This window comes from Mesocricetus auratus, unplaced genomic scaffold (assembly GCF_017639785.1).
Source record: "Mesocricetus auratus isolate SY011 unplaced genomic scaffold, BCM_Maur_2.0 Super-Scaffold_2245, whole genome shotgun sequence".
Taxonomy (NCBI): domain Eukaryota; kingdom Metazoa; phylum Chordata; class Mammalia; order Rodentia; family Cricetidae; genus Mesocricetus; species Mesocricetus auratus.
The window spans coordinates 2,293,489-2,314,485 of NW_024429180.1; the positions used below are offsets into that span (position 1 = coordinate 2,293,489).

General features: G+C 43.4%; 1 protein-coding gene across 1 annotated transcript in view; it reads right to left on the reverse strand.

Annotated features, from left to right (window-relative positions):
• Positions 1 to 20,997, reverse strand: part of Tm9sf2 (transmembrane 9 superfamily member 2) — a 48,494-nt gene that overhangs the window by 26,636 nt on the left and 861 nt on the right. Inside the window, exons 2-4 of the mRNA XM_005079430.4 lie at positions 11,148 to 11,215; positions 8,465 to 8,558; positions 2,762 to 2,889 (exon numbers count right to left, since the gene is read on the reverse strand). Of these exons, the coding sequence (XP_005079487.1) occupies positions 2,762 to 2,889; positions 8,465 to 8,558; positions 11,148 to 11,215 (290 nt within the window). The remainder of the gene's footprint in view (positions 1 to 2,761; positions 2,890 to 8,464; positions 8,559 to 11,147; positions 11,216 to 20,997) is intronic.

Here is a 20,997-nt window from a genome sequence, read left to right on the forward strand (position 1 = left end):
GGGGTTCTAAAAACAAACTCAGGTTTTACTTATTTGTAATTTATTTAAAGCTTTCCGTTAATAGCTATTTCAGGTATTAGAATGTATACTAAACAGAAAGAGAAACCCCTAGAAATAAATGTAAGAAAAATTTAAGAATATCCCTTCAAATGGCTGCTTTCCTAAGTCAGGAAGCAGTATTTAATTTCTAACATAAAATAATTTAACCCTATTTCTAATTTGCCACAGTGCAAAAGAGCATGGAAGAGGAATCCAAGGGTGACGGTGGGTTGACTGGTCCCAACTCTCTACCACAAAGAACCCCTTTCAGGGCAGAAGCTTCCTCCTCCTACATTCCAGGGCCTCTGTGAGAAACACCGTCACCGAAAGAACTTTAGTATAAAGAACTTACTCTCCCAACAACTCAGTTCTAAAAGCTTCTGATTAGACTGGAATAACCAAAATTGTGGCAAAAAGGAATGAACCTGGCAATGAAATCCTACTGTGTGGTTTAACACAGGCAGATTTATATTAATGAGGATTTTGCAGTTTTGAAAACTGCATACCATTCTCTTTCATTGAACTGGTAGGATATGAGATCGAATGTGCTAAAGTTAGCTTCAAAATCCATTTCTATACCATAAGCTGCAGTATAGAGGCTCTATGCCCTTAAACCCAGAAAATATTAAGCCAACTAGTTGAGTATGATTGTATTTTTAAAACATCATAAAGGGCTGGGGTGTAGCTCCGTAATACAGTGCTTGCTCAGCATGAGTAAGACCCTATACTTAGTGTCTTTCCCTCTCTCCCCCTCTCTCTCCCTCCCTCCCTCCCTCTCTCCCATCCATCCACCCATCTCTATCTAAGAAATCTTAGCAGGCAGAGGGACAGAGTGGACAGCACAGCTGAAGGGAGTTCAGGTACCAGTGTAGGGATCCAAAGCAGCTCCAGAATGATGGAGTTGCTCCAGTTATGGATAAAGTCAGCCCCAAAGATCTCAAATTCACTTTTAATGACCCAAGTAAAAATGGAAAAGTACTCAACAAGCAAGAAAACTATATCCCCTAACCTTTCCCTGTAACAAAGACGATGAAATTATGTATATGGTTACAATGTTCTTTAGGGGGAAAAAATCACCATTCACATCATGGAATTCATACAACTATATGAATGAATAAAAGTATAGATGTACAAAGCAATCTGACGTGGGAAAATGTCTAGTGTTTCTTTAAACACAAGAAGCACGTAACAGAATAAAAGCACAAAAATGTCAGCTTCGTCATTTTCTAAAGATGCCCGCCCTCCTGCATGCCCACAAATGCAGGGACCTGAAAACATGTGCAACAGCGGTGCACCCAGGAGGGGCTGACAGGACAGACAGCTGGCCACGTAGTAGTTATCTATACCATTTGTGGCTTTTTTGCAAGCATATACTGCTTAATAATTTAGAAAATAATCATGGCCTCCCAAAGCAAGGTTTGGTATAATGATTAAAATGAAATGAGCTACATTCACACTAAGATTTTAGTACTTCTGAAGGTCTTTCAAATTCTGGGGGATACATTTTATTTCTGTTAATTCTGTTGAAATGTTATGTAGTACAGGCCTTCTGAAACCCAGTTTCAGTAAACCCATCACTGAGAGTCAGTGTTTCCAAAACAGAGTGACCTGGGACTCAAGGACTAAAGCCTAAGTGACTAGTCTCCAAGTTCCGTGCATGATGCAGACCTGAAATCATAAATGTTCCCAACTCAACAACAACATCTAGTACTTTTCCAGTTGGCTTTTTAAATCAGCCATTTTCTGGCATTTGTCTTTACAAACTGCTAGTAAACTACTTTTAATAGCTTTTCCTCTAATCAACATATCCCGACATTAAAACAGTACCTAGAGTAATTGCAAAGATTAAAGATTTTTTGGTACCTTCCTGTATGGACATTGCTGAGGAACAAATGCTTCCCTTATCTCTCCTACCTACAGTACTGGAATAGAACCAAGTAAGGGTTGCACATGCCAGTCAACATTCTGCCACCAAACCACACCCCCTAGTTTTTGTTTCCATTATCTCCAGGACCCAGAATCCAACCAGTCCATTCAGAACAGAATGATACAAGAGAGAGCTAAAATAATCACAGGCCTGAGAGGTCTGTGCTTCAGTTAACATGTGAGCCACTATTAGAATAGATGGAGGGGAAAAGGGAGGGCTAAGTGAAACAAATATTAAAACAGAACTTCAAATATTCTTTTAGGTATAAAGTATAATTTGAAGGAAAGAAAATCACCAAGGAAAAATGGCTGTCAACCCATACTGCTCAAGTAACATGTCTGCACAGCAGCCCAGGCAGTCAGGCTCAGGCTCTTGGTACTGGGGGCTACTGGAGCTACTGAGGTGGTGCACTGGGCCTGCTCCCTCCCTCCCTCCCTCCCTCCCTCCCTCCCTCCCTCCCTCCCTCCCTCCCTCCCCTTCTCTCAGGGCCCTGCTTATCTAAGCACACTTAACTTCAGCAGGGCTCAAGGCCAGTGCTGACCAGAATAACCCAGCCTGACAGACAAGCTCAGGAAGGGACACAAGCTCCAGGACTCTCTGCGCTTGGCACATAGGAATTGAGCAGACAAGTGGGGAGTGAAGGGCTCCAGCCACAGTGCTCCAAGTCTGAGCGACAGCACTTAAACTATGCTTTACAACTGCTCTGACATGGACACAAGGAAGCTAGTTTGCTGTATTTTATACAACCTACAATTTACTTTCTATAGCCACAGAAGCAGAGCTCATTTGTCTCACCAGTGATGCTGATAGTTCAGTAGCATACTCTTTTTCAAGAAGTCTAACTTTTGTTTGTCTTCAGCCTTCTCTGTATTGTATGTTTTCGTGCAAACGAGCTTACAGGTTTCCATCCTATTAAATGTGAACTGTATAAAAGAAAGCAGAAATACATTAACAAAAATTATCCAAAAAGATACAGGTTCTTCCTAACGGAACAGATCATTTCTTAAGTCATCAATATTGGTGATAAGCATCTAAAATCCTCCACAGCTCACTCAATCACACTGAAACTTCAATCTGCTTCTCTATAGAGCCAAGTCTGCAACTTTTCTGATCACAGGTTTTCTCTCATGTTCTGATGACTTCAGTGTATTCATCTTCTACATGTAAATGAGACCTACAAGAAAAGGAAGGCAGAGCAGGCTCCCTGCAGGCGTGGTCTAAACTTCTGGGGTTGATAGCTCCTAGCAAAAAGGACCTAAAGTTTCCATGCTAGCATCCAAGTGGACAGGCATTAACTACATGTCCTTAATTAAGTTCAGCAGGAGGCTCAGCAGTGACTACAATGTCACATCTGAACATCTAAAAAGACAAAGCAGATATGACCATTTACTCAGGCTTACAGACTGCTCATCTTCAGGATTATATTTATAAAAATGAAAAAAAATAAAAATTAGTAATTTTTTAAAAATCAAATTTAAAAACTAAAGTTTCCTCCAATTTTGAACCTAGAATTTACCACACACATACACACACACACCCCTTTCACAGTCTCAATGATTCACTGTGAACCATTTAAGTGTTAATGTAAAAATGCTTTTCTGGGCTGGAGGGTGGGGGTAGAACACAATGGCAGAGCACAAGACGAGCATGAGCATGAGGCTCTGGTTCAACCTGCAGGACCCAAACCAAAATCAATTATCCATCTGTATCAACAGCTTTGTATTTCCAGAAGGCTGTGACATAGCAACTATACAAATAACCAAGATAATTTGTAATGAAAAAATTGTGTTTCATTTCACCCACTTGACTTTCTTTTGGAAACGAGCCTCCGAAATGCTGGGATCTCTATAGGTATGTACAACAACACCATACTTCTGCTATGTTACTTATTAACACCCTACGCTAGCTGCCGTCCGTTGGCTGACGGTGGATGTCCAAGTGTAGCCCACTGCTGCCATCTGTCAGCCAACAGTTTAATATTCACCACATTACCACTTCCATTTAAAACAGTGTTTGTACCACTGTTTTGAACCTTTAAATTCGATTTTAATAAGTGAAAAGAAGTAAAACAGAAGCACTCACAGTACAGAATCAGGGGCACAGAGGTCAAACTTAAATAAACAGAGACAGACACTATCTCTGCTACCAGTTATACAATAGCCAATCTCAAGCCTCAACCTAATGGGTGGTAACTGGAGTTAGCAGACCCAACTTCCGTGTTCAACTGTAAAAGAAAACAAAGAGACCAAAGGAGGTGTGTGTGTGCGTGTGTGCGCATGTGTGATGTGTGTGTGCATGCAGCACACGCAGGCCACAGGCCAATGTCAGACACCCTCTTCTATCACTCTCTACTTCAGTTTTGAAACAGGGTCTGTCACTGAACTGGAGCTCACTGACTCACAGCTCAGGGTTTCTCCTGTCCCCAAGCTCGCCTCGGGGTTACAGGTGTACGCATTAATGTGTCTGGCTTTCCTATGGGCACTGGGCTCTGAACTCAGGCCCTTGTGCTTTATTTATCAAGGCTCTGTGTTCCACCCAACAATGAATAAGGTTGACCTTTTTATTTATACCTTACAGATAAGAAAAAACAAGGCATAAAAGACACAAGTTAAGAAATGCCAGTCAGGATGTGACCCAAGCGAGCTAAGCACTACAAACGAGCTCCTCTCTGCATTTAAATTATTGTTGTTGTAGATCCAACAACGTCTTTATTTTTATGTGTATGTCTATGGACCACACGTGCACACAGTGCTCATGGAGGCCAGACAACAGTGTTGAATCCTCTGGAACTAGAGTGACAGATGGTTGTGAGATGGCATGTGGGTGCTGGGAATCCAACCAGATCCTCTGGAGGCACAGTCAGTGTTTTTAACAGCTGAGCTATCTTTCCAGCACCCAGGACTTAAGTTTTAATAAGAAAGCAGCATGTTATCAGCTGTCAAGGAAACCAATCCCCTTTATGACATGCAACCCCAACTGTGTCCCATTTTTACTTAATGTTAGTGTGTGTGTGCCCCAGAGGGGAGCACCCATGTGCATGTATGTGGTGGCCAGGAGTTGTCTTGCTCAGTCTCCACATCATAAGACAGACAACTTTAGTTCTTCTGTGTGTGTGCTCTTGCACAGTAAATATATGCGTGTGTTCACAGTAGCCAGAAGAGGGCATGAGAAGTCTGATACTGTTCATGTCCCAAACTCACTCTGCTGCTCACCCCATCTCTCTATTTTCTACCTTAGGAAAGGAAAACCAGTCTACATCTTATTCCTTAGCTAATTGTCTTGTGTAACACGAAAAATAAATGACCCGGAGACAGATATTGGGGTCCAAACTTCAAGCTGAAGTTCAGAAAAGCAAAGCAGCCAGCCACTAGCTCTTACTCTGCCTCAGCTGAAAGGGCTGCTCCTGTCTCCAGGAGCTCTCATCAAGCCTCAGGCTGTAACCTGTCCTCAGCGTGGCTGGAGAATCCTGGAACTTCAATGTCTTCCTATCTTCAATGTGGCTGGAGAATGAATGACAGCTCTCAGACCTTGCTCCTGACCTCTATATCTTGTTGCTGACTGTGCTTTCTGGATCCTCAGGCAAGCTTTAATAAATCATAAATAATGTATCACCACACTCGTGGCTCCACTTTTTAGGAATGTTTTTATTCTGTGTGTATGCTTTGCTTGCATGTAGTGCACCCTACGCATGCGATGGCCGTGACCCAGCAGGTGTCAGGGTCCTGAAACTGAGTTAGTTCTGAACTGCCTGGTGGGTGGTGGGGACTGAACCACAGTGGTCTTAACCACTGCCCATCGCTCCAGGCCCTCTTGGCTCCACTTTCAAAAAACAGGCTGACCCTAAGAGTCCTATTATTCCACAGTCTCCTCCCTTCTAGCAGTCCCTAAGGTCTAAAGTCCTGCTGGGTGGCTATAACATCTCTTAACTAAAATCTCCCAGCTTTAAAAAACCTCGCACTCCAAATATGTTCTCAACTTGCCCCCCATAATGAGTGGTAAGATCCAAGCTGATGCAAAAATCTCCAATTTTGCTCAGATGTAAAGGGCCCAAGGTTTTCGTCGCTGTCGTTTCTGGGTGGCAAACATGCTAGCAGGTGTTCCACCAGTGAACTGTTTGCTGTGTAACACAGCCCCGTTGCTCTTTGGGCCTCATCTCTCACTTAATCAAGCTGTCCTGGCTTATCTGTGCACCTCCAACACTCCAGGTAAGTTCACACCGGGGACTGGCATTTGCTGTCTGCCTCTCTCTTTTTTTCCTTTCTTTTTTTTTTTTTTTGTTTGTTTTTTGTTTTTGTTTTTTTTTTTTTGAGACAGGGCTTCTCTGCATTGTTTTGGAGGCTGTCCTAGAACTCGCTTGGTAGACCAGGCTGGCCTCGAACTCACAGAGATCTGCCTGCCTCTGCCTCCCGAGTGCTGGGACTAAAGGCGTGCGCCACCAACGCCCGGCCTTGCTGTCTGCTGCTCAAAATACCTCCCCCAGGCACTCATGTGGCTTACTCCCTTACTTATTTTTAAGGTCTTTTATTCAAATGTCACCTTCTCAGCGAGACTTTTTAAATTTACATTTTTTAATGTCACATCTGGGTAAGCCTATTTAAAACTGCAAATTCTCTGTCCACATTGTGCTTTATTTTCAGGAGTTCTTTCCAAGGAGCTGACACACTATACGCAGAAGATCCACAAAGGCCAGAGATTTCTTGTGTCCTGTCCACTGTTACATCCTCCATCTGTAACAGTGGCCGGGGGCACACAAGAGATGCTAACCAGCAAATGCTTAGCCTAGCAAACAAATGAAGGTGAATGGGGTTTTATGATCTTACATTTGCTACCTTTTTCCTGATCTAAACAGACGTCACAGAAGACAGTGGCAAAGCCAGATGTACAGTCTCCTTTGGTTATCACTTTTGCTTTCAATGCAGATTTAAACAGACTAAGAATATCTGAAAATACAGTACAGAAGGATGAAAATATATTGCTTAGCTGGGTCTTTAGCACATGTCTTTAATCCCAGCACTCAGGGGGCAGAGGAAAACAAACCTCTGAGTTCGAGGCCAGACTGGTCTACAGAACGAGTTCCAGGACAACACAGAGAAACCTATCTCAAAAATGAGAGAGGGGAGAGAGTGCGCCACGCATGCACACACAGAGAGACACAGACACACGGACAGGACGATGCCACAGAGAGAGACAGAGAGGAGGGAGGAAGGGAGGGAGGGGGGTGAGGGAGGGGAAGGTCTCCTCCCTCAACACCATGTTTTCATATGCCCGAATCTTTAAGAATCTCTTTAAACCCAGAACTGAAGAATTTACCACGTTTAGGTTTGGGGACAGGACCTTGCTATGTAGCCTAGGATAACCTGCCCTGCCGAATACAGGCCTTGATCCTCTCTTCATTTTACTATCCTTCTGTTCTACTTTTTCCTTAAGCCCCAGGACAAGGGATCAAATCTGAACAGTCCCAGGACCCAAGAGTCTCATATACGTTTACAATGTCGAGAGTGAGATCCTACTAGAGGCAGGTCCTGTCTTTTCCTGGCTTTCCTGTTTTACTGTTGTGCCTGGTAGTGTGAGATCCCTGCACCCCTCATGTCAGAGCATTAACTGACTTCTTTCCTACCTCTCTCTCCCTTCCCCTACCCCGCCCTCTGTCTGTCTCCTTCTCCCTCTCTTTCCTTTCTTCCTCCCTTACACCCTCCCCCTTCTAGTTTTTCGAGACATCGTTTCTCTGTGTAGCTCTGTAAACCAGGCTGACCTTGGAACTCTCAGAGATCCACCTGCCTCTGCTTCCCCAGTGCTAGGATTAAAGGTGTGCGCTACCACCTCCTAGCTACTCTTTTCATTTCTGAGACAGGTCTCAGGTAGTTCCAGGCTGGCCTCTGAGAACACCCAATCTTCCTGCCTCCAATCCTGAGTGCTGGATTACAGGCTGTACCATCATGCTTAGTTTCATGGTGCTGAGGATAGGCCCCAGGCCATCGTACATGGTGAAGCAGTTTACCAAATCAACTATAGCCCATCCCTCAAAAACATTTTAAATGATTCAAACAGAAAGATAAGCTAAACAAACCAAGACCAAAATTTACATTAAACTAAATTTTTTAAAAGTCTCCTCAAAATACCAGTAGAAAGGCCTGGCAATGTCACACCCGGGAACAGAGGAAATCTACAGGCACTGTTGAAAAACAGAAGGAACAGACAAAAGTGACATGGACAAGCATTGCATGGCTAGAAAAGGTACGCTGTGAGGTGGACACGGTCTCTACAAAGGACACGCTATGGGGGTCTGTCTAAACCACGGCTGTGGAAATTACTACTGGGGGCTGAGAGAGGGCTCAGTGCTCTTCCAGGGGACCAGTTCTAACTCCTAGCACCAAGGCAGCTCACAGCCACACGTAACTGCAGTTCCAAGGCATCCCTTTGGGTATCAGGAACATAAGTGGTACATACATGTGGGCTAAACACTCATACATATGAAATAAGCTTAAACTAGATACAAACCTTATATGGTGAGGGTTCAATTCTCTCCCCGAATAATACCTGACCAAGATTTTCAGATGGGCGTTTTCCTTCTGATGCTTGGCAAAAATCAAACCTGAGGAAAGAAAATGAACATCGTGAGGTAAGAACCACTGGACAGTCTCAAGAGATCCCTTATTTTAGCAACTCCTTCAGTGAGGAGTGTCCCAAGATCACAGTTCCCACCAGAACCAGACATTTTCTCTATTATATAATCTAAAGTTTATTTTTGAAGTTTAATTATAAGATTTGTAATATATCCTTATCCTTCAACCATTTTTCCTCAGGACTGAACTTTTGATATAACTTAATTTTTTTTTGTATGATTTTTCGAGACAGGGTTTCTCTGTGTAGCCCTGGTTTTCCTCGAACTAAACAGAGGTCCACCTGCCTCTGCCTCCCAAGTGCTGGAACTAAACAAGTGCACCACCACATCTGGCCTCCTACATTTTAAAAGAGAATTCTGCTTCACACTGTCCCCAGAAAGAGCCACTACTTTGTCTCTAAGACATCCCTTTTCTCGGAATGTTTGAATGTACGTACCTGTACTTGTGCAGTTTTATTCTAAGCAAAGGCAAGCTTTTATTTGACCCCCACCTTTCTCAACAGCATCCTCACATCTTTCATGTCGCCATGCAGTCATTTAGTCTTTTTAGTAACTTGTAGGAACTATGTGCAGCCCAACTGTTGCCAGTTACTGTGTATAAGCTTTAAGTGGCACATCTTTAAAGTCTCATGAATGAGGTGCGTCTGTGGGGTCAGTGTTCTCGTCACCTTTACAGGGGCTTAGCTGATTATAGCAAGGTTCTCAGGGTTGTGCATCACACACTTTACCCATTCTCTGGTTTTCCAAGATGTCGTGTTTGCTGTGCTATGCCATGTTCTGCTGCATAAAACCCTGTAATCATTTCAGTACTATATTCCATATCGGTTGTTACATAGTTCCTAGATTCTGTTGCTCAAGCTAGAGACATGGCTCTGTGGTTAAGAGCACTGGCTGCTCTTCCACAGGACTTGGGTTCAATTTCCAGCACCCACATGGCAGCTCACACCTGCCTATAACTCCAGTTCCAGGGGACCTGACACCTTCACATAGGTACACAAGCAGGCAAACACCAGTGCATATAAAATAAAAATAAATAATAAAATGTTTCTTCATGGTCCAAAGAGTTCTAAGGGACATTTTTTGCTATACAGAAAAGTGTATAAAAAAGGTATTACCCTGAGAGAATCTCTCGAAGTGTATATAAGGATCACAGAAGCCCTGAGCTGACCTCACAGAGCCTTCGGTGACCCTTGTGACCTGGTGCTTTTTCTAGTGTCTGTGTGCTAAGGAGTCAGCGTGTCTACTTGACATGCTCTAAGTGCTCTGACCACGTAGACATCAGCTTCGTGTGTGGGCAGCAGAGCCCAGCGTTGTGCCTCTTACTGTCCTGTCACCATACAGTACGAGTTTTGCCCACTCCCCATGCTATTCACAGTGAACACAAAAAGCCTTGTGATTTTCTGTGGCAAAGTTGAAATTGGACTTCACACTGAAGCAGAGTGTCACTAAAGCTGACTTGTAATACAACACAGAAATTATAGGACAGAAATCATAAGGTGACTGAGCGTTCTTGTTCACCATTCTGAGTTCTCCAGTGAGGGAATGGGCAGCCACCATAGCTGGGTGAGGTTAAGTATGAACTGGCACATCTTGTGGAAATGTCATCCTATGGGAAGATTTGGATTAAGAAGTTACAACAAGTCGGACAGTGGTGGTGGTGCACACCTTTAATCCTTGAACTTGGGAGGCACAGGCAGGAGGATCTCTGTTGAGTTCGAGGCCGGCCTGGTTTACAGAGTAAGTTTCAGGACAGCCAGGGCTGTTACACAGAGACACCCTGTCTTGAAAGGACAAACAAACAAAAAACAAAACAAGAAAGAGGCTGGAGAGATGGCTTGGGTTTTGTTTTGTTTTGTTTTGTTTTGTTTTTGTTTTGGAAAGACCAGGATTCAAGTCCCAGCACCCACAAGGAGGCTCACAACCACCTCTATCTCCAGTACCAGAGACCCTGATGCCTTCTGCCCTAAACCAGGTATGTGTGTGGTGCACAGACATCTGGGTAGGTAAAACACCCACAAACACAAATAAAAATTAAAAAAAAGAACAAAATTACATCTTTTAACAGTCAGATAAAAAAGGAAAAACATTGATGCATCTGTTACACTTTTTTCATGCAGAATTTCTGTCTCTGTGTTGTGCAAGACGCCACCACTTGTGTAGTACCCACAGAGGACACACGGGTGTGGGATCCTCTGCAGCTGGTTACAGCACCATGTGGGTGCTGGAAACCGAGCTTGGGTCCTCTGGAAGAGCAGTGTGTGCTCTGAACTACTGAGTCATCTCTTCAGCCCCAGAATAGCATGTTTTATCTCAAAGTGTTTTTGAGCTGGGTATGATAGTGTATTCTTACAATCCCAACACTTGAGAGGCTGAGACAGGAGATCAGCCAGGGCTGCAGAGTGAGACAACCTGTCTCTTCCACCTCTACCCAAATATTCAGGCCCTATGCATTTAGGAAATGAAAACAAATCTATTTCTGTAGAGAAATTAAAAGTTCTACACACAAAAATTCTGATGTATCACATAAAAATGTATGCAAAAACCAAGCTGGAAACTTACGCTGTATATTCATAAGGAAGAACAGATTCCACAGAGTCAAGCCGGTTAACAAACAGCTCTATCTCAGCCTGAAATGAGGAAGCATGGGATTAGAACAAGAACCCTGCTTCATCTCAAGAAAATGCTACATGCTCCAACTATTAAGCCATTCTCTCATAAATATTCAATTAATGAATTGTACACATTTATAACATACCTATATAACTTTTACAGATGCAAGTGTCTCCAATATTTCTAATGCTTTTTAAATTCTAAATTTTCTAAAATAAGGTATTTTTCTTCTTCTAAGACAGGTTTCTCTGTGAACCTCTGGTTGTCCTGGAACTCACTCTGTAAACCAGGCTGGCCTTGAACTTACAGAGATCCGCCTGCCTCTGACTCCTGAGTGCTGGGATTAAAGGCGAGCACCACCACTGCCTGGCTGAACAGGTATTTGAAAAGCATTTATCTCATTCTCTTTAAAAGCTTGGTTTCCAATTCAGTGCCTGAGTATACTGCACGAGAGCAGCTTCTATTTTAAAGACGGGGAGATGGATACAGTATGGCCGCTCTTGCAGAGGACCATGGGTCAGTACCCAGCACCCCTGGCAGTTCAGCTCACAGACACATCTCCAGCTCCAAAGGACTGGATGCCCTCCTCTAGCCTCTCAGAGCTCGTGGTGTGCTCGAGCATGCATATGCATGCACATAATCCTAAATAAAAATAAAATACATCTCTTAGAAAGTAATGCACACCTTTAATCCTAGCACTTGGGAGGCTGAGGCAGGTGGATCTCTGTGAGCTCCAGGACAGCCAGAGCTAGAGAAACCCGCCTCAAAATAAACAAACAAAAAACCCCAGCAATTTCTCCTTTAAAATACACTATAACCAAGAAATGCTGCCACGGTGGTGGGATTGTCCCAATCATCAAGCACACTGTGAGTATAACTCCATTATAACCCCATGTGTATGTGTGTACTCTTAACCAGCCAGGAGATGACACATGGTCTAACGTTGGAAGACAGTTGTGATCAATCTGAGAATGGCACCCTACAGTTAGTAACAGGGAAGCAGTGTACAAGGACCAGATCAAGTTCAATATAGAGGAAAGGGAGAAAAGCTAACTCAACTTTTTAGGAAACATGGACTAAAAGGCATCTTCCTACTAAAGCTTTCAAAATCTCTAATGAAGCTTCCCAGGAAGTCATCTGTGTACTGAAATATTTCACCAGAGCTCAATACTTGCTAACACCCTCACTCACCAAAAAGCAAAACAAGATATGCAATGTGCAATTTCACAGGCCAACAAGACAGCTCAGCAGATAAACCTGCTTGCTGTGTTAGACAGGCACCTTGGTTCAGTATCGGATCAACTCCTGAGATTTGTCCCTGAATTCTATATGCTTGCCTCTCCCCCACTAACAAGAAGAAAAACTTAAAAATTAAACTAATAGTCAAGTACACTGTCACTAGGAGAACAGTAAAACAGAGCAGACCAAAGCATAGATTGTGGGCCAGACTGCCTGGGTTCCAAACTTTGTACAATCGCCTATAAACTGTGATTTGGGTCAAATTATTTAACATGTCAGTTTCCTCGTGGGTGCTTCAGTTCCTTATCTGCACAATGGTGGTAATATTTTTCTTTTAGGGCTATGTTAGATTTCTTGTTGCCATATAAAGTACTCTAAACAGCGCCTAACACAATGCTAAACACAGACAAAAAGATTGTTATTACAAATGGGTAGAGTCTAATAAAATTACTGTGTTCACCTGCTAAACTCCTAAACACATTAGCCTTTATAAACAGTCTCACAGGCAAACTTTATCCTTCTAAAGAAATAGCAATTCAGCCGGGCGGTGGTGGCGCACGCCTTTAATCCCAACACTCAGGAGGCAGAGGCAGGCGGATCTCTGTGAGTTTGAGGCCAGGCTGGACCGACAGCCTCCAAAACAATACGGAGAAACCCTGTCTCATAAAACCAAACAAAAAAAAAAAAAAAGAAAAAGAAAAGAAATAGCAATTCAATACCACAATGGATCCCCTCTCATGAGTCTCTTTGCATAAAAATATACCACTGGTCATTGGGGAGGGGGGGAGATGACGGGACAAGACATTTCAGTATCACAGAATATTTTGAGTAATTTTTTTTTTTTGGTCTTTCGAGACAGGGTTTCTCTTATTGTTATGGAGGCTGTCCTGGAACTCGCTCTACAAACCAGGCTGGCCTTGAACTCACAGAGATCCGCCTGCCTCTGCCTCCCCAGTGCTAGAATTAAATCCCAGTAGCTCTAAAAATCTTTTTGAAATTGTAGTCCTATTAGCATTGCATTTACTACAGATCTAACACTACCAATTTTATTGGCATTTTAATTACAGATCTAATATTACCAATAAGCTGTAACATTTCATTTGTTCTCCTTGCTACATTTAACACTGTAATTAGTGTCAGGTGCCAGTCCTGAGGTCAGAAAAATATACCCACCATCTTACAGCTACCCACTCCCTTAAGCTAGCCCACTCCCATCTTTAAATTCCAATTTAAAATAGCCTTAGAAATCAAGTTTATTTGCTCCTTCTTCCAAGACTGTTTTTTTTTTTTTTTCTTAGTTAGGGTCTCACGATGGAGTCAAAGCTGGCTGGAAACTCATGAGCCTCCTGCCTCTACCTCCTAAGTACAGGGATACAGTCAAGGACCATACCCCTAGCTCAGAGTAACATTCACGAGCTCTTTAACAGCCAGGAAAGCCTCTCTTCTTGAAACCACGCTAGCCTTCTGTTTCCATAATTTAGTGTCATTTAATCCAGTGTTTCCTCCTTACTGCCTCTTACTCTATTGCTCATAATTTAGTGTCATTTAATCCAGTGTTTCCTCCTTACTGCCTCTTACTTTACTGCTCACTGAGCTTTACACCAGTTCTCGTGACACTCTCAAAAACTATGTGCACCTTACTAGTTTTCGCTAAGCTTGCACTTGGCATTTTTCTGCTTGTGACTGTAGACAGGAAAATTTTTACACAATACTGAGTGAGTCCTGAGTAAGGAAAATAAGAATACAAATCAAACATTAATTGATAGGCCAATTATTTGGTATAAAGCAATTATGCCAATTACTGAAAATGAAAGCAAATTTGCACTCACGAGTAGAGATGGATATCTCTACAGTAGAGGTGCTGTCATTTTTAACATAAAAACAATAAATCCTCAGGGCTGGAGAGGTGGCTCGGGGGCCAAGAGCACTGGTTGCTCTTCCAGAGGTCCCAGGTTCAATTCCCAGCACTTGTCATCAGCTCACAACCACCTGTAACTACTGTTCCAGGGTGATCCAATGGCCTCTTCTGGCCTCTGCTGACACTGCAGGCACTCAGGGCTGACACATTTGCCCACGTTAGGGAGAGCCACTGAATCTCTGTGGCGTTTATATAAACAGCAAGCACTATAGAGTGACATTCAGGGAATGGGAGAACGATGAATATGACCAAAATATGTAAACAAGTGAAAATGTCATGTATATTACACACAGGTATGAAAAGCCCACTGTGCTTTCGTGTGGTGGTACACACCTTTAATCCCAGTGCTTGGGTGGCAAAGGTAGGCTCTTTGATTTAGAGGTCAGCCTGTTCTATGTAGCTAGCTCCAGGCCAACCAGGGCTACAGAGTAGGACCCTGTCTCAAAAAAGCAAAGAAAAGCCAATTGCTTTACATAATTAGTGTGTTAATAAAAAACATAAAAATGTTAATTTTTTAAAATTCAGGCAGGGTCTCGTGCACCCCAGGCTACCCTTGAACTCATTATTCATTTAGCCGAGGGTAACCCTCAACAGGACCATGATCCTGTCTCCACCTCCCAAGTGCTAAGATTACAAACTTGGCCTGTATTTGTTAAGATCATCATCTTATGCTCTAAGCATCTTTATTCCCTAACAAAAGTTAAATCCATCCCTTAAACAGAGATGGCCCACTCTAAAATGGGATGGCCAAGATTACTTTCTTCACTCCCCACTTTCAAACTGTCTCCAGTAATGTCATCAAAATCACATACACAAAACTGAACATCCAACATTTTAAGGAAGTTACAGAATCCTAGAACACAGACAAAGCAAGACAGTATAACCTCACACTAAGAGACGTGCATGGCAGCTGTGAGCTAGGAGCCAAGATGTCGTTCTGACTCTTCCCCAAGGTGCAAGCCAAGCACTTGAGCACAAGGCCTTGCTTAACCCCAAGTGCCAAGGGCACACTGAAGATCCCACCATGAATCACTAGACCTACGTGACATCAACAAATGTTTATCCTAATCTCAGACCTGCTCTAGAGAACTCACTTTTAGGAGTTAGGCTTGGAACTGGGTCCCTTTTTTTCTGGTATTTTCAAAACAGACTTATCCAGGAAGGAAAATGGGACCAAATAATTAACCTTTCTTATTAAGTTTGGCAAGAATGACTCTATTCTTACATAAAAAAAAAAAAAGCCGGGCGTTGGTGGCGCACGCCTTTAATCCCAGCACTCGGGAGGCAGAGGCAGGCGGATCTCTGTGAGTTCGAGACCAGCCTGGACTACCAAGCGAGTTCCAGGACAGCCTCCAAAGCCACAGAGAAACCCTGTCTTGAAAAACCAAAAAAAAAAAAAAAAAAAAAAAAAAACAAAAAAGAAAACAAAAATCCCAACTTCTCTCTGAATTTGGGGCAAGCCTGGTCTGCAGACCCGAGTTCCAGGATAAGCTCCAACACTACACAGAGAAATCCTGTCAGGAAAAAACAAAAAATTCTATTAACCGCTGAAAAAAATTTGTATGGTAATTTTTTAAAAATCTAATTTAGAGATCAGGGGTATCCCTTCTAAACCCTTCTCCCAAGTACATGTTTTTACTCTGTTTCAATCAGTCTAGTTTGTATCTGATCCCAGCTGTGGCCAGAACTGTTTTATGGCTTTAGACAGGGTCAGGCTCAAGTGCCGTGGGTTTCATCTATGTCCTTCATGTCAGCTTCTGCTTTTTCTCTGCTCCCTCCCATTGCCATCATACCAGCCCCACCTGACACCTACGATGAGGAAGGGCCCTGAGGAAAGAGGTACAGCTCCTACAAGGACCAAAACACACAGCCAGGCAGCCACAAGAAGGTCAACGCCACAGCAGCACAGACACCAAGGGGAAGGCTACCGAAGACCAATGTTAGACAAGTCTACAGTGAGACTGAGCTGAGTCAGTCGTAATGCAGACGCAATAAAAGAAAAACCTTAGGAGGAAGTTGTTGGATGGGAACTCAGGCTACAATAAAAGGTGGGAGTGTTTGAGTGTCCACAGAGGTTGATCTGTTTACCCAGGGCTCAGGATTTCCTGATTGCTCTGAAAACTAAAGCTTCCATTTTAGAGTGTATTAAAGAACGGAATATAAATCTGGCCACTGAGCTGATGTGATGGCATACACTTGTAATCCTAGCACTCAGGAGGTGGAGACAGGAGAATCAGGAGTTCAAGGCCAGCCTCATACATTGGGATTATAAAGGCAACCTGGACTACACTCACAAGACCCTGTCTAAAAACAACCCCAAAAGAAAAAAAAAAACTATTTCAAAATTCTTTATACAGACACACAACTTTCTGGGGAACTAACACATCAATCCTGGAATTCTTGGTTCTCAGGTGGCAGGGCAGCAATGTAGGAAAATGCCCAGGGCACCCCACAGTGGCGAGAAGACAGAGCCGTGGGCCAGGCAGGCAGTCCGGAGCTTATGTGCTTCTTGACTGAGCTCCTAACGCCTCTGTGGACTTGAGACTACACTAAGTTGTCCTGACCTTCCATTTTCCCCACTGAAACCTCAGAGTGCTTATGGAGAGTAACTGAGCACTATATACCCAGAACACACAAAACCAAACTGCAGTCACTATCACTGTTAGCATACGACATTTAGTAGGCCTGAAAGAACACAGAGGGAAAAATTCACTCAAAGCCCTTCATGGAGATTTAATTTTCTTCCTTTTTAAACTTGTTTGTTTTAAGATAAGGTCTCACCAGCTGACCCAAGCTAGTGGGAGCCCATGGACTATGGACTGACAGCTGGGGAACCTGCATGGCACTCTGAATGTGGGTGACAGTTACCTGGCTTCATCACGTGGGACCAGGACCTATCCCAGGGGCATGAACTGGCTTTTTGAAGCCCATTCTCTATGGTGGGTTACCTTGCTCAGCCTTGATATGGAAGCGGGGAGGGGCCTGTTCCTGCCTCAACTTGGTATCCAGGCTTAGCTGATTCCCCAAGGAAGGCCCTGCGGCTCTGAGGAGTGGATGGGGTGGGAGAAGGGAAGGGAGGGAACTGGAGTTTGTATGCAAGTACAGCAGGCTGGCCTGGCCCTGCCTCCCAAGCGCTGGGGTTAAAGCACGGCTCCACCATGCCCAGCAGTTTGCTTAGTAGCATCAGAGAAGGGTCCGCTTGCCACAGGAACGGGAAAACCCACTGAGAAGCCAAGATGGCAGATGGCCTCAAGGAAGACTGGGAGCCTGGTGTGAGGCTGACACCAGTCCAGTGGGTTCCACAGGACCTGGGCACACGTGTGGGTTTACTTGCTGTGACGTGGCGTGCACGCCTGTGATGTGCTCAGTGTGTGCGTACACCTCTGGAAGGAAGAAGCGGCAGGGTTCATTTACTGTGGTAACGCCAATCCTGAAACGTCACCCACACTCCAGGGTTTCCAGAGGCTAAGAACCAACCCGTGCTTGCATTCCACAGAAAACTGTGAGGCACAAATTAAACACCAGGTAGCAGATGTGACCACTTACAAGAAACACACACACTGATTTTTCCTTCAGAACTTCAAAGTTTTCATACTAATTCACTCAAACGCTAGAGACACTCTGCTCTCTTCAGGGCAACATGCAGGCCTGCTTCTTAAACCTGACTCATTCCATGTTTGAAGGCAACTACTCCTAAAATAACAGAAACAATTCATAAAAAGCTTCTAAGATAGCTGCCCAGAAAGGAAGGTTAAAAGTTGTGACTGGGTAAGCTCTCATTTTATAAGGGTGGCTGAACTAAAGCTTCTGAGCTTTGCTGCTGTTAGCCACTAGAGGGCAGAGCTGGTCGTTTTTCTTTGCAGTACAGGAAAAGGATTTCAATTTTTCTTTTTTAAATTTGTACATGTATGCGCGAGCCCGTGCATTTGTGCGCATGTGGAGGTCAAAGGGCACATTCTAGTTTGTGGGTTCTCTCTACCTTGTAGGTCCCACAGACTGAACTCAGACTGTCAGACTCACTGGCAAGTGCCCCCCCTTTTTTGTTTGTTTGTTTGTTTGAGATAGGGCCTCTCTAGTCCTGGAGCTCTTTATACAGACCAGGCTTGCCTCCAACTCACAGACATCTGCCTGCCTCCCGAGCGCTGGGATTAAAGGCGTGAACCACCATCAAAAGTCTGTCCCAGGAAAGAAAACCATACTCTTTCCCCTAAGAATGTGATCTCTATACTGATCAGTAAAAAAGCGTCCAAGGTTTTGGGAGCTTGTGCTTTTTTAGTTCTTAGGTCTGAAATAACATTAAGGAGCCAAACACTGACAGTTAAAATTGTGAAGGTGAACTGTCACTAATCTTTGATTACTAGCCACTACAATGCCACCCACTTCACTTGAGACCTGGTCCAAAGCTTATCAGAACACAGCAGCTAACTGAAGCAGTCAAACTTTTACAGTAATAGTAATGGGAACTGTACATTTTGCTCTGTGCAGATCCACTCACTCTGCCTTTATTGCTATAGTCTTAAAAACTAACAAAATGAGGCACACAGTGGGAAGAAAACCGACACCTCAACCGCACTGAAAGTTATGCACGAAACATGTTTTCAGGAATGGGGCCCTAGTTCAGTGGTAAAGCTCATGCCTAGCTTATGCAAGTCCCTTCATTCAAGCCTTAACACTTTAACAATTAAAAAGAGTATTTCGGGTGCTATCATATAGCTTGTAAGTGTAAAACTAAGCTGGACCTGGTAGCAGCACACTCCTGTAATCCCAACAGTAGGAAGGATAAAGCTGAAATATTTTGTTCTTGAGGTCAGGAGAGCAAAACCCCATTTCAACAACCCAAACCAAAGCAGCTGGGAAATAAATATTAATACTGGGAAGCCATTCTTGCAGAGGACCTGAGCCCTGTGCTCCTCAGGCACACAGAGACATAACTAAAAATAGGGGCTGGAGAAACGACTCAAGACCACTGGCTGCTCTTGAGAACCCAGGCTCTGCCCAGCATCCACATGGCACTAACAAGTCTGTAATCTCATTTCTAAGACACTTGACTGGGCACAAGGCACACACATTGTACAGATATACATGAAGGCAAAACACTCATACATAGAAAATAACATTTACATTTAAGAATATACAAATAGGAGCTGGAGAGATGGTTCAGTCAGTAAGAGGCAGCACTGTTCTTCTAGAGGACCTGAGTTCAACCCCCGATACCCACCATCTGGTGGCTACAACCACCTATAACCCCAGCTCCAGGAAATCCAACACCTCTGGCCTCCACAAGTACCCACAGTCATATGCATCTACACATAGACACACACAATTAAAAGTAAAATAAATCTTAAAAAAAAAACAGGATGCACAAATAATTCCTGTTAAGTACATTCCAACAAAGCTAATTACAACAGAGAAAAACTGAAATCAACCTAAATGCCTGACAAGGACAAATGGTTAAGCAAACTATACACAGCATACTGTTAAGAATAAAAATGCTCTAACAGAAACAAGAATGCACACTCATGACTACACAGATGTTTAGATGTATGCACATGTAATGGTATTATGCTAAAAAAGAGTAAACCAGGAAAACTCAGGTATTTATGAAGGCCAAGATAATAAATAAGAAATTAGAGAAAAATAGGATTTTGTGTTTAGGAAATTAAACATAAAACTTTGTTGCTGTTCTTGTTGTTGAGACAAGGTGTCTCTTCACAGCCTTGTCTGAGATGAGCTTGTCTGTCTCCCAAATGTTGGAATTAAAAGTGTGCCCAGTCATAAAGGACTTACACAACAATTTTAAGGTGACAAAAGTAGCCAAATCCTCAGTCTCTCAAATCCATCCTGAGTTAATGCAGGATGAGGACTTAAAAGACTATGGTGTGCGTGCTACACGGAGCTATACGTGTTTCCCTGTGCACTCATCCAGTACAAAAACAGGCTGCTGGAGGAGCCAGGAATGTTTTTTTTTTCCCCCTCTCTGAGGAATGATGAATACAACACACATTCGCTGTTTCTTTTAAAAACTAGTGTGACTCTGTCAGCAGGACACAGGTCGGCTGGCAAATCTAAACCTCAAGAGAAAGTGCAAGATGCAGTGAAGACTTTAACAGCCTCCCTAGCGCTGGAAAACCACCTCAGGGTCCACAGCTGCAGTAAAAAGCTGACAGTCATATAATAGACACCAGCCTAAAAAACTCAGCAAACAAGCCCATTCATGGATTGCAAACGGCACCTCGACTATTATTTGAACGGTTAAAATAACGGTTTCAAGGAGAGCCTCGATCCTCTGAAGGGCTGACTTTTAGTAACTTGACAAAACACCGGAGTACTGCGGCGACGCTCTGCACCTCTGCGCAAAATCCACCACCGGCTGGTAAACTGAAAAAAAACTTGCAGGCGAATGTTCTACGAAGCCAACATTTTCAGCATGGGTTCGTTCTTCCGCCGTATGCTTCTTTTTTCCTTTTTTTAAGCGTTTAAGAAGACTATCCCGGAGGAACTCACTTGGGGGGAAGAGGGGGTGGGGTCTCTTCAACATGCTTCTACAGATTTCTAAAACAACATCTAAAAGGCCAGGCAAGGTCTCGACACCTAAGCCTTTACTAACGCAGCCTTTTTTTGTTTTGTTTTTCTTTTTAGAAC